Here is a 15190-nt window from a genome sequence, read left to right as displayed (position 1 = left end):
ACTTTATTTTTTTAAGTTATTTTAATCTAGAAGGGGGGTGATGTCCCCCAAGATAATGCCTTAGTTAGATAGAGTACTACTTCACGTAGAACTCTACTCTACCTTCCGGATATTATTATTTTTAATTAATTTTTTTACCATTTATTTATTTACTATTATTATTTAATTAACATCTTAAATAATATTCCAAAGGGTGTTTCCACCCCTCTAGAAACCCCTTTATGGGGTAGAGTTCTACCCTTCTACCTCATCTTATTTAAATTTAAAGGTTGATTTTAAAGTTTTAAAATAGTTGCGAATGGATTTCGAATCCAGATCAAGATCCAAGATCAAAATCCATATCCAAATCAACATTGACCCTACCTGGACTAGATCCTAGTAAATATGGATCTTGGGCTGGTTTCAGATCCACATTAACTTGGATAAAGCGGAACGGATCCAGTATGATCCAATCTAGAAAAAGTAAAAAAATAGATGGTCATTTTTTTTAAATGCGATTTTCGGGCCAACCATAATCCGATTTCAGAAAATCAAGTCGCCAACACGATTAGTATTTCGAGATGAATCTAACGGTGGTCATACCTGAATTTTGCTTGAATTTAACTCGATTTTCGCTCGAATTTAAAGGTTAAAAACAAAAAAAATCTCAAATTATAATTAGCTCAACTACGTCTTGTCAGTGAGCTTTAGGCCACGCCCAGACCCAACTGACGTCACCTATAAAATAATATATTTTCTCACAATTTTATCAATTTAATTAAATATATAATTTTAAATTTATATTTATTGATTTTAAAAATCATAAAAAAATACAAAATATTACACCTTTCTCAGATTCCACTTTCTCCTTGGCAAACTCTTGGTTATGATTCTGTGAGTTTGAGGGAGGTTGTTAGAATATGTTTGTTTATATATATATATATATATATATATATATATATATATATATATATATATGTTTATGTGATTGTAATATGTTTTACCCTGTAAGCGTATTTTGGTCTTTTGACTTGTGTGATAGGAACAACTCATTAGGGGTTGAACTTTTTTTTTGTATTTTTTTTGTTTTTATTTTTCCTTTTTCTATTTTGAAGGGCATTTAAGTCCTTGCCGATATAACAGCTGGGGGCTCCCCAAAAGTTAGAAATAGAGTTGTTGAGAGCCCTCAATAACTCTATTTGAGATCTTCTTACTCCCTCCTTTGTCTATAAATATGGGTCTTATCCTCTTGTAAAGCTATGCATTTTGTGTGTATTTCATATTGAATAAAGATTATATTTTTATGTTGTGAGTGTTGCTTTAAGTCCTTAAGTGGCTATTATGCTTGTGCACATTTGTGGGTTCATATTTGCCTCTTGTTTGAGGTGTGGGGAGACTTCTTGATCTCATTACAGGCCCGACCCGATTTCTGACTAAGATTCGCAAATTTTCAATGTAAAAAAGATAATAAATATAATTTTACCGGGTATGGTCCAGGTCTGGTTCATGTAATCCATATAGAATATCCAAATATGGTTTCTCTTATGGTAGGTCCGATTGGACCCAAGACTGGACCTGGTACCAGCAACTCAAATCAGATATAGATTTGATCCCACTAGGGTCTGAACCAAACCAACCTGTTGACACCCCTACTTGCAGGTGTGTTGTGTAAACCAAGAAAAAGTGTGATGAACCAGTTGTAGATGTTAACACCATATAAAAAAAAACTAAACACATATACACAGTTAAAATATATATATATATATATATATATAATTTGTCTAGTTTGCCCGATAAGGGCATTTTCATCTTTTTACATAGTTGTTTCTAGAATTAACTACTTTTCTAGTTTAGGGTTTTATATTTATTCAAAATGTATTTTTTGTTTTTTATTTTCTTTTGCTTTATTGTATTGGGCCCCCAATGGTCATAAATACGACCTTTGGGAGCTCCCAATGGCCTCTCTCTCCACCTATGTCACATGGGTGCAGGTGCGGGTGCGGGGATTCGGCACTTCCAAAAAACTCGGGTGCGGGGGTGCGGCAGGGGCAAAAATGTAAATATATATATATATATATAGAGAGAGAGAGAGAGGAGGGTCCGGGTGTTCCCCTGGCACGGGTCCCGACTTTGCTGTGTATTTTTTATTAAAATAAAATACAAGCAGACATGACACGGGAGGTTAATTTTTTTCGGACCCGACTTTGGTTTGAACACACAGTAGCGTACGGACCATCCGGCGGGTAAGAGACGAGTGGCGCTGAGCGGGAAGGATCACGTGACTCAGCGGTCACATCAACAACCACAGTCCCTTTAATTTTAATTTCCGAATGCGCCAAAATTCCCCCCCTCGCAACCCCGCCTCTTTGTTTCTCAATACTCAATAGTTACTATTCTTGTTTAAAGTTAGGAACGTCATTTCACTGACTTCCTCTGACATCCATTACCATTTAAAAGTTAAGTCATGATTGTTCTGAAGCAAAAATCGAATGGCCAGATTTATTTAGAAAAAGACTTTTATACCAAATTCAATAAAGGTGGCATTAAAGTCTTGACTTTTATGTTCAATCGTTGTTTACCGCATCACTCACTCGATGCCAACCCCTCGGTCACAGCGCCTACTTGACCCCATATAGTGAAGAGAGCGCGACCTAAATTTCCCTCCAAGCCCTAATACTCTCTCTCTCTCTCTCTGGGGTTAGGGGGATGGCAGATTTTGCTCCTAATGTGGAGGACGGAGAGCTCCGACTGTCGTCTGATGTGTTCCCGAACGAAATGTACTGTTTGAACTGTCACCCTCCCTCCAAATTCGAACCGGAGTTCTACGAGCTCACGTCCTTCGTGGAGAAGCTCGCCCACCAACTTGCGTTTGTCATTCTGGACGATTCCCACCACCATTCTCCCCACCCTCTTCCCCACCTCAACCTCTTATCTCAAGTAAAATCCCAACGTCCCCCCTCTCTCTCACACACACACTACCGTTTTTGTTGTTTGAAGGTATTGATCTCTCTCTTCCTCTGGGTTCAGGTGAAGCCCCAAACGAGCAATGAAGGGTACGCGTTTCGGCTACTCCACTTTTCAGGTAACCGGTTTTGCCAACAAACTGGTTCAGCAGAGCGTCTCGAGGCCGGTTCTTAGTTCTACTCAGCTTTTGATCAAACCGGGCCATAACTAGGTAAAAGAAAATGAACCAAAATGACCATGGGTGCGTTGACCGCACCCAGGGTCGGGTTGACCGCATCGGGTGCCGCACCCGCACCCGCATCCGCGTCGCGTCGACGCGGGTGCGGCACCTGTCTAGCCAAATCTCTGTGACCTAGCTCTCCACATTTGATGTGAATAAATAGGGGATGTCCCCCCTTGTTGCAATTAAACTTTTCAAGCCCTCTTCAATAAAGTTTTGTATTCTTTACTTGTTGGCATTACCTTGAAGTTTTTTTTTGTCTCATTATGAACTTCTTGCTTGTATGCTTTTTGTGCCTTTTCACTCGCCAATTATTGGACTTAGTTGATGCTTTTGCATCTTTGGGTTGTAATTCGCATACTTCATTACATGGTATTAGGTTATGCTCTTAGTCTCATTAAAGATGACCGTTGAAAGATCGTGATTCGGGAATCAAGTCCTTGCCACAATTTAAGTAGAGGATTGTTATTAGGGAATCTCTTCCATATTGTTTGACCTTCTTCTCTCTAAGTTACTATAGAGACTGAGCATAATATTGATCTCTCCTTCAAGTTGAATGGTACCAAATGTATGATGTGGGCTATGTCACAAGGATTCGGCTAGCAGGGTTCCGCACCCGCATCGACGCAACTCGACATGAGTGCGGTCAACCCGACCCTGGGTGTGTTGACCGCACCCAGGGTCATTTGTGTCTAACTTTTTTATTAAAAAAAATTGTATCCAATTTTTTTATTAAAAGAAAAAAAATTGTTCAGCAGGACCCGCGTCGGGGGGGGAGCCCCCGGACCCCCCTTTCTACAAGGGCGAAAACTTTGAATCAGGCTCCACAACTCATCAGCTCGACCCCTCCCTGCACAAAGAGGCCGCAGGGAGGGGGCTCAACCCCTCCCCTACACAAATTATATATATATATATATATATATATATATATATATATATATATATATATATATATATATATATATATATATATATTTGTCGCACCCCCGCACCATGTGACGAAGAATATGGGCATCCGCCATGAAGAATAACCTCAAAGACAAAAATCTTTAGAGATACATGATGGGCTCTATTCCGAAACCACAAATCAAACTCACCAAGACGGAAGAAAGACAAGAAAATGATCTAGAAGGAAATGCTCACACCAAAGCTATTGAAGATCACCAATCCAAGATAGAGGATTGAAAAAGTAAACATGTCAAGATCCTTGCATGGTTTATGAACAATGTTAAGCTTAAGTTATGTGCCAACATTGCCAAATTTCGCAAGGCAAACTAGACATGGTTTTTCATGAAAGGTATGCATATACAAAAAGATCAACACAATTTTTTCTCCAAGAAAAAATATGTACCATTAAGCAAGGGGACATGTGTGTTCGTGATTACTTTAGCACTCTTAGTCCTTTATGGAATGAATTATATCTTCTTGAACCCAAATGGGTTGCTAATGAAGATGATGAACTAAGAAGAGAGCAAATGAAAAAAGAATACTTTTTACAATTTTTACATGAGCTTAGACCCGAATAAGAACAAATTAGATCTACCCTTCATAGATCTAAGCCTCTTCCTCTAGAGGATGTCGTTGCCAAAATATGCCAAGAGGAAACTCGCCTTGGTAAGATAAGATGAGGTGACGAAGTGTTAGCCGTATCCAAGCCCGACAATCATGTGAAAACTTATAAGCCTTCACACTTTAGGACGCAAAATAGCTATAATAGAGGCTACAAGAAAGTCATTTGTCATTATCACCATGAATCGGGTCATATACGACCTAATTGTCCCAAGTTATATGAAAACCCAAAGAACAAGGTTGTTTTCATTGAATAAACTACACCAAGGAAGAACCAATTAAAGAAAATGATTTTTTTTCGCTTGCTCAATTATAGGAGGCACCTCAAATGCTACTCAAATCTCCATCGACATTGGGAGCCGCAATAGTCTCATCTTCCCCTCTAGGTATGTCTTCTTGGATTCTTGATTCGAAGGCTTTTTTTCATATAACACCTATTGAGAATGGTTTATCTGACTTATGCATTAACTCCTAAATTTCAACTACCGATGGAACATCTTTACAAATTAAAAGTGTTGGAACTTTAAATTCTTCTAAAAACTTTTTTGTGCCAAAAGTAAGAGTTGTTCTACAACTAAATTTGAATCTTCTTTCTGTTTCATAAATTTTTTTATTATGGATGTGGAATCTCCTTCTCATATAAGGGTTGCTCCGTGCAGGATCTCCAGTCCGAGAAGCTGATTGGGTAAGGCCATGAGAAGGAGAACTCTACTACATGAATTATTTAAATCTTCCTCTCAACTCTTTTTGCAATTATGTCAAAGATAAAAATATTGAAACTTGACATAAAAGACTTAGCATCCAAGCTTCTCTAAGATGTATCTTCTTTCTTTTGGAAAAAAAAATTGTAATGAGAAAAGTTTAGTTACAAAAAATGTACCTTTGGAAAAATGAAATCTACTCTTTTTCCAAATAGAACATTTGTCTCTAAGAGACCTTTTGAATTAGTGCATTCGGATGTTTGAGGACTTACTCCTGTCATATCGAAAGAAGGATATTTATATTATGTTACCTTTATTGATGATTTCATTAGGTATGTATGGATACACTTTCTTAATTTTAAATCCGATGTCTTCTCCTTCTTTAAAAAAATTCATATGATTGCCAAAATTCAATTTTCAAGAAGCATCGCTATTCTTAGATCCGATTCGGGTGGTGAATACTTATCAAATGAGTTTGAAACTTATTTAGAATCAAATGGAATGTCACCAAAAATCATATTCTAGAACTCCACAACAAAATGGATAAGCCGAAAGAAAATATAAACACATTTTAGAAACCACTAGGACACTAATTTTTAAAGACATTCCAAAAAGGTTTGGGGCCGAGGTTGCTCTAACATCAACCTATTTGATAAATACAATGAACTCATTGTCCTTACAAAACATATCCCCTTATGAAATTTTTTTTGAAAGAACACCCGACTTCAATAGGTTGCAGATCTTTGGTTGTAAGTGTTTTGTGCTTTTTCATAAAAGAGATAAATTGTCTCCAAAAGCCATTGAATGTGTATTCATGGGTTATAGAGAAAACCAAAAAGGATATTAGATGTTTTGATCCTAAAAACAACAATCAACATGTTTCTAAAGATTTAACCTTTTTTGGAAAATGCAAATGGTTTTGAGAAGACCAAAGAAAACAATGAAGTTGATTATACCTTTTTATTTGATCTCTTGCCACAAGAAGAGTTGAATTCTTGTGATGATTCTTTGGATGACATAGAAGATAATCCCTTAAATATCAATGAAAATGTTGATGAGAATGTCGAAGAAGAACCACATAGAAATAATGATATTGTTGATAAACCTATGTAAACTTATGCCCGATGTGATCAAAGGAATCCTCTAAATGCTTTAGAAAAATATTTTCAAAGTTCTTCTTTAGAAGAAACCTTCCTTAGGACTCATATCTCCAACCCACCAAATAGATTTGTATCTTATGACACATTAACAACAAAATATAAGTCATGTCTAATTGCATTACATTCCTATCATGAATCATCTCATTACAATGAAACAAAATATCTTCTATAATGGGTTGAAGCCATGAATTTAGAACTTAGTGCTCTTGAAAAAGCTAAAACATGGGAAATAACTTTATTACCCACAGAAAATAAATCTATAGGATGTAGATGAGTTTTTAAAGTTAAAACGAAGAGTGATAAATCTCTAGAACGTTACAAAGTTAAGCTAGTGGCCAAATGATACTCTCAAGAGTATGGTATTGACGATAAAGAAATATTCGCCCCGGTAGCTAGGATGACTAGTGTTAGGACTCTCATAGTTGTTGCATCTATAAAAAGATGACTCATCTATTAATTAGATGGGAAAATTGTTTTTTTAAATGGTTAATTAAATGAAGAAGTTTACACAGATCCTCCGTCAGGGGTTTGTATTGAAAAAGGTAAAATTCTTGAACTTAAAAAACCCTTATATGGTCTAAAACAAACTCCAAAAGCTCGGCATGATAAACTTAGTAATGTGATGACTCATATGGGTTTTCATTCTTGTTACACTGACACTGTTTTTTTTGTTAAAAGTACAAGTTCTATGGTTGTTATTCTTCTACTTTATGTAGATCATATGATTATCACCGGAAATGACAAACAAGGAATCAATGATATTAAAATATCTTAAAAGAAAACTTTGACATGTCTTATTTAGGTTTCTTAAGATACTTCTTAAGTATTGAAGTTTCGTACTCTCCCAAAGGCTATGTCACATGGGTGCGGGTGCGGCACTTTCAAAAACCTTGGGTGCGGGGGTGCGGTAGGGGCAAAAATGTAATATTTATATATATAGAAGGGGGGTCTGGGGGTTCCCCCCGGCACGGGTTGTGCAACCCATCGGGGTTCTTGAGATCCGTATTCCCCCGACCCTAAGTTGATTCATGTTTCGGATCCACCCCGCTCCAACCGAATTCAGTAAATAACTGAATCTCCCGAGTCTCCGAGTCGATTCATCCTAGTGCTCCGGGTTCTGGGACCTCCGACCGGGTTGAGTCGGGGGGCGGGGGGCGTAGTCACATCTCGGTCCCATCGCCACTTTAAGCATTAATAATTATGTGTGGGGCCCACTACGCACATGGTCATGTCTGATAAAAAAGAGATGAGAACGAAGATGTGTCCCTTCACCATTCGTACCCTTAAAGCGTTGCATCACCCGGTTTACAAATTGTGGTTAATAAAAGCACAAAAACTCAACCGACCAGCGTTATTGACTAAAATAACCCTTACCAAAACCATAAATGACACCGGTTTTGGTCATATAACGAAAGCAGGCCGAGGGGCAGTTGTGCCTGAAAGGATTGTGGGTGAAGGTGAACCGCCCAGGTTTGCTAAACCGCCGAGGCGAAACCAACCCTTGTTAGAAGCTTCACGTTTGGGGTTCGAACCCATTGGTTCCGGGGGTGAGGGGATGGACCCCACTCACCAAACCTTATCCTCTGTTGGCAAGAAACTTTAATCTCCCAAAGTTATTTCTCAAATAAAAAACAAAAAGAGAAAAACGGTCTTTTCTTTCCATTTTCACTCAAAACAACGAACCAAACTGGAGCCCAGAAACGTAATTTCCTCAATATAAAAGGTTCATTCCCCAGAATAAAAAAAGAAGGCCACTTTCAGTTTTGATCTATAAATATCTGCTCTCTAAAGCATGCAACGGGTGCGTCTTTGTTGTGGGGTTAGATCAAAGGGTGGTTTACTTAGTGTTGGTGGTTTGGTATTCTTTTGTGTTGTGGTATTCTCTCTGGTTTGGGTTTTTGGGTTGGGTTTGAGAGTGGTGATGGAGGTGATATCAAGGCTGACGATGTCTTCGCTGAACCCGAAAGCGCCGTTGTTCGTGTCGTGGGCGTACAGGGCGGTGGAGGACTTCTCCAATGAGTGGTGGGACCTCATCCAATCCTCCGCCTGCTTCCACGACTACTGGCTCGAAGAGAGGTTCTACCAACAGGAGGAAGAGGATGTCGTCCTCGATCTAGAGGAAGATTTCAGTGTTGATGATGAAGGAGACGCTTTCCTGGCCGAGATCGGAACAGAGTTTGACGCTCTTCAAAGTAAGGACTTTTTTCTTTCTTTTTTTTTCTTGGATCCCTACCCCCACCCCCTTCAATTTTCAAAAAAAATGGATTGAAATGACCCTGAGTATGGTCAACGCACCCAGGGTCGGGTTGACCGCACCTGCACCCGCGTCGACGCGGGTGCGGCACCCTGCTAGCCGAATCCCTGTGACTTAGCCCAAAGAGTACATCCTTTCTCAAATGAAACTTGTTAATATTTGTACTAAGTCTGGTATTTCAGATGATAAAAAGATAAAAACCCCAAAAATAATTAATGTTAAATTGAGGCTGGAAGATGAGACTCTATTCTAAGATCCTAATCCGTACACCAACTTATTGGGTCACTCAAATACTTATCCATCACTAGACCAGACATAGCTCATGTAATTCATTCCGTTAGTCAGTTTCAACATGCTCCTACCACTGTGCACATGAGTGTTGTCTTAAGAATTGTCAGATACATCAAGAATACTATAACCAAGGGGTTTTTTCTATCATCATCTTCTTCATTTGATTTATATGTTTATACTGACGCTGATTGGGGTAAAAATCTCAATAATAGAGTCTCAACTACAGGTTTTTTTGTGTTTTTTAGGTAACTCTATGATTTCATGGAGATGCAAGAAGCAACACAAAGTATCTCTATCCTCAACTGAAGTCGAATATCGTACAATGGCTATTACAACCATAGAGCTTGTGTGGCTTCGAAGTTTTCTCAATGATATGGGCATAGTCATCTCTACACCTTCGAAGATGTGTTGCGACAATAAGAGTGCAATTTATATCGCAAGCAACCACACCTTCCACGAGCGTACTAAACATATTGAGATGAACTGTCATAACATACATGATGAATATCAGAGAGAAACTATTACATTGCCGTATGTCACCTCAGAGTACCAGTTGGCGGATTTCTTCACAAAAGCTCTTTTTGCTCCTCGCTTTATTTTTCTCCTTAACAAACTTTCGATTATTTCTCCATAAGTTTGAGGGGTGGTGTTAAAAAATATATATATATACATATAATTTGTCTAGTTTACCCGATAGGGGCATTTTCATCTTTTCACATAGTTGTTTCTAGAAACAACTATTTTTCTAGTTTAAGGTTTTATATTTATTCAAAATATATGTTTTGTTTTTTAATTTTATTTTCCTTTATTACATTGGGGCCCCCTCATGGAGTTGTTGGGGCCCCAACGGTCATAAATATAACCGTTGGGAGCTCCCAACGACTCTACGAGGGAACTCCCAATGGCCTCTCCCACCACATTTGATGTGTATAAATAGAGGATGTTTCTCCTTGTTCCAATTGAGCTTTTCAAGCTCTCTTCAATAAAGTTTTGTATTCTTGTTGGCATTGCCTTCTTTAAGGCTTTTTGTATTGTCCCATCGTGGACTTCTTGCTTGTATGCTCTTTGTGCCTTTGCACTTGCCCATTATTGGACTTAGTTGATGCTTTTGCATCTTTGGGTTGTAATTCCGCATACTTCATTGCATACACATCTTCTTGAAATTATTTGCAATGGATATTCTTACATTGACAGCAACCCCTGCCACCTCTTAACTGATACAATGCATCAACTCTTGGAAGTGAAAAAAGAAAAAGAGAAAACTATATTACACTTGAGGGTCATAAAAAAAAAGAAAATAAATAAGCAGCAAAAAATCTCAGCAAGAGAGAGAGAGAGAGAGAGAGATCGACATTTAGCTTTGTTTAGGAAACGGGTGAGTTTTTAACCCTTGGGTATTCTTTTGTGGTATCAGCAAAAAAAGAGTGTTTTCTAGCTTACTTCTTTGGAAAAGGAAAAAGGTGTGTTTCATCACTCACATCTTCTGCTCGTATCAGTAAAAAAAAGAATAGTTAATTGGACATCATCAGTTGGCCATCACTTGTATTTTGTTCTCCATAAGTAAACTATGTAGCTAAAGGGCATAATAATGTTCCAAAAAAAAGGAGTTAAATCATCAAATACTTCCTAATGTGAAGACCTACATTTTGCATAAAAAAATTCTGTTGTCAAACTGATATTAGATATTCTGTAGATTTTCCAAATACAACACAAATAAAGTGAATTAAGCTCCATAGAACCAAACATGGCCATACCCAATGGTAATCATTGTTCACAAGAATATCATGTCATCAGCATTGAAAGTGATGAAAAGAAAACAACATAACATTGCCACGAGGACCTTGCTAGAACAGAAATTAAACACAACTCAAGCAAAGGATCAAAGCCTCATTTACTTTCTTACCTGAATTGTGAAGGTTAGAGAAGTCGCTTTATAGTGAACCTCAAGCTGAGCACCAATTTTGTGAGCAGTAAGCCAGATATCAGTAGCCTCTTCTGGAGTAAGATCTGTGAAACGCTTTACCACACGCTTTGGACAAACCAGCACATGTAAATGACATTAAGGACACAAAGGCATATCTCAATGTGCATGACAGGAATTCCAGCATTGGATTATTTCAGAAATTCTTTCTTTTCGGTTTATATGATTATGGTAAAAATGATCATAAATCAAGAACAGACTAGGCATCACATAAGCAAATGGCCTCTTGACAAATCATGTACTGACATGCTCTGAACATGATGAACAAAAGAATATCCTGGAATGGAGTAGAATTAAAGAAGGAAAAATGAAGGAATGAAGGATACAGCAGTAGAAAAATTATAACCAAAATTCCTAGAAATAAAAAATAAACTTAATGCTTGTGTTTTAAAATCAATCACAACTTTAAAGGAAATACATATATTTTATTTAAGTTTTGCTTAAACAAGAACCAGTTATCAGTCCTTTCCATTAAAGATTGACCATTTTATTGTACACAAAATACGCATTACAAAATTGTTCGTCCTATACTCTGCAAAACTTGTCTTATATTGAAAAAAACAGCATATGTATGCATCTACATATGTGTATGTAGGTAGATAGATAGTCACCACTCGGCAACCCAATGTCTTGGGAGATATAAAAATAATATGCTTTCTCAGTAAGATGTAAGGACATTACAGGCAAGGTAAAAATATTTATCAATTAATATTATTAAGAGTGGATAATGTATGTGTACACACAGATGTACATGCATATACATAGAAGATTGACAGAGGACTTTGTGCATGTCTCACTGAGCCAATATGATCCACAATTCTACAATAAGGATATGACCTGCCAAAATATCAAAAGGAAAAGAAAGTGATTCAGAGACATAGTAAGATGGAAAAAGGTGAAAGCAACTGGCAATGTTTCAAATATACAAAACAAATCAATGTATTGGGATCAGGGAAGACATCAACATAAGAGTTGAAGTATTCCAAAGTTCCTTGTAGAAAAAAGATAAACAATCAAAAACAAATTTTATATGTAGTTAAAAAAATCATTAAATAAAACAATGCCATAGTTTTTAATAGAAAAATGATTGACACACACTGTTTTTATGAATTACACTAATGTACCATGGGAAAAACGTTACCCTGAAACAAATTTTTTTTCTATCAAATTTTAAAACTGAAAGATCAGCTTACCAAGATCATCATTGCACAACCAGTAATATACCAAAACCATCTCTTTCATGTGTTAAAACCAGACGTTCATTTCTTTATTTATATACAAGGCAAACTTGATTTTATATGAAGGAATCTCAATAATAAGAAGTAAGAACTACGTCCATTATCACAAGGTTCTCTCTATCTTGCCCAGGACATACAACCCATTCCCAAATATATCCTAGAATGACATGGCCTTTAAATTTCAAATTAACCCACATAAATGTACCAGGATCTTTCGACATCTGGGCCCACAATCACATAGACTATGGTTTAATGAGTACAGCATCAATTTTGCCAAAGTAAGCAAGTTTCTGCAAAAATTCTGTGATGGAATTGCTGCAATATATGCCATTTGGTGGACAGGTCAGCTTCTATAATGATATTCCCAGTCTAAAGAGTCATAACAAAACCTAACTCAAAAGCACTTCCAATCAGAAGTGGATGACAGTTCAAATGATATTGACTACCAGTCATCACCAACTATAGTAGCAAGCAAGCAACACAGAATTTCCAAGGAGCAGGTATACCCAGATTAAAAAAGCATATTGCAGAAATTGAGACCCTCCTTTGCACTTGGATTTCCCTCAACTCTTTCTTCTCTTCTTCAATCCAAAGAAGAAGAAATGAGAAACGAAAGGGAGGGGAAGGGTTGGGGAGAGGGGGTTATGTGGAAGAAAAGAAATTGCTAACTGGAACCCCATCATGTAAGATTTCATTGCAATAAGCAATCGATAGAGTAGGGTAATGCAATTGCAGGACACATCTGAAAGAAGAAAATATACCAAAGAAATTGGTGATAATGAGAAAGAAGTCACAATGGTAATCTAACAGGGATCAGGCAAGACGAGATGGTAGAACTCCAACTTTAAACTGGCCAAAGCACATTTTCTTGGCTTTCAACAGGACAATAGTCACATAAGACGGGGGTTATCTACATTCTCAAGGAAATTGAAGAATGGGGGGCCAACTATTTGATTGATATAACTACATTAGACTATAAATATGCAAAATAGAAAACTCAATAGTCTCCAAAAATAATGATTGAAAGAACTGCGACAAACAGGAGGTGGATGCAAATAATGTAGTTTGGGATCTCACCAACTTCTTAACAGAGGGAAGAACACTCAAGTGAATACTTAATGTAGGACTCTGATGTTGATGAGCAAATCAAGTATCAAGTTGTTTCCTGGCAAACCGTTCTTGCATGAAAGCATCAATTAAGATAGAGAATGTGTTTGCATATATCAATGCTCAAAGCGCATATCAATTTGTAGTCTAGTAGCAATAGTGGTGCCGGAAGTTGGGGCTTGAACATGTCAGCAAGAACAAATCTTTTATCCAGGGGGCATAAATGAAGATCTACTTATAGTAGCGTAGAGTTTTTGATGCCATAGGCTCATAGCAAGTATAAAGTCTGTAAGCTGAGAATTTATCTGCACGACCCACGAATGACATTGCTCAAGCAAATGCGCTGTTGGTTAACATGACAACATTAACTAAAAAATCATTTGAGCCATAGGGCACTCAACAACTTACGAACAGCCTCAAGATGAAAGACCTTTCAAGTGGTTAGAAAGATCCCCTCGTTGAGTAGTAACATCGTCAAGGATCTTTTTTAGCATTTTATCAATGATAAGTGTCCCCAAAATCACTTGCATCACAAGTTCGTCCCCACATTGAGGCTTTCTATTAGCAGGAACATGGTGTTTGATCTTTGGTTCCGAAAAATTGAATCTGTTTGATCAATGCATTCCTGAACCTACCATTTTTGCTTCAGCATCTAATCCATCTTGGTGTTCTAAATTTTGTATGCAGAGTGTTTGTCCTGCTACAGGCTACGATTACCCAAAAAAAAAAGGAAAGAAAAGGTGTTCTTCCTAAACCAAAAGGGATGGGTGACGATGAAAGAATAGGCCCCGTGTTTATTAGGAAAAGCAAGAAAAGGCAAACGACCAGCTGCGCCCAAAGTACCAATGACTTGCATGGTCATCAACAGCAGAAGGAGCAAACTTGTAAGCGTGTAGCAGCAGAGTGGCAACATGCTTCACTTGATACTGCAATCTAAGAAAGGAAATCGGTGTGGCGTTGTGGAGACGGGGATAGCAAAGAACAAGGGTGAAGAGGAGGATTATAAAAAAAATAAATAAAGGAGAGACAGAAGGTGGAAGAGGTAGAGGGTACCAGGCAGGACGGGGCGGAGGTTGACCATGACGAAGCAGAGGTCAGTGGTGTAGAAGACCTCCTCCTTGTATACTTTGTGCGGTCCAAACATGTAAAACCCGACCTCCCCCGCCATCTCCTCTTTCCTGTTACGTCGCCCGAACCGCAAACAGGAATGCGGTCCCGAAACGGACTACAGAACCGCAGACCACACAGAGAGAGAAGAGAGACAGAAGACGAAGGAAGCAGGGGTTTCTTCGGTCCTTCAGGAGACTTTAGTTGGGACGACTACCTTCCCACTGCTTTTTCCTAATTCCCACTACTTTTGGTTTCCGTCTCCAACTTGCGACAAGAAAGGGCAGAATTTTATGGCAAATTGGGCAGCCTTCTCCATTTGCATTTGACAATATTGTGGTTCTTTTTTGACTGAAAGGCACGCTTTTTTTTTATTTAGCATCTACATCACAAAGATACGGGAGACACGATTATGCATACAGCGGGTTTAACTTGTAAGTTTGAATTTTTTTTAGAAAATAGGACACAAGGACAAGGAATTACAAATCATTAAAAACTATTTTTTGATATTTTAATATTGCAAATATATTTTTATTAAATAATATTAAAAACATTAATAATATTCCTACATGTTAGTGTTCGTGTCCGGGTGTCGACTTGTAGTTGTGTCCCCGATCGT

The 15190-nt window shown here is 37.8% G+C and overlaps 1 protein-coding gene across 1 annotated transcript in view; it reads right to left on the bottom strand.

Annotated features, from left to right (window-relative positions):
* Nucleotides 1–14783, bottom strand: part of LOC149844334 (bifunctional bis(5'-adenosyl)-triphosphatase/adenylylsulfatase FHIT-like) — a 32172-nt gene extending 17389 nt beyond the window's left edge. The window contains exons 1-2 of the mRNA XM_090002145.1: nt 14516–14783; nt 11042–11188 (exon numbers count right to left, since the gene is read on the bottom strand). Of these exons, the coding sequence (XP_089858271.1) occupies nt 11042–11188; nt 14516–14632 (264 nt within the window). The 5' untranslated portion in view covers nt 14633–14783. The remainder of the gene's footprint in view (nt 1–11041; nt 11189–14515) is intronic.
* Between the last annotated feature and the right edge of the window lie 407 nt (nt 14784–15190).

Source organism: Nuphar pumila, chromosome 3 (assembly GCF_984573655.1).
Source record: "Nuphar pumila chromosome 3, dmNupPumi1.hap1.1, whole genome shotgun sequence".
NCBI classification, from domain to species: Eukaryota; Viridiplantae; Streptophyta; class Magnoliopsida; order Nymphaeales; family Nymphaeaceae; genus Nuphar; species Nuphar pumila.
This window is presented reverse-complemented; position numbering and strand designations above follow the sequence as displayed.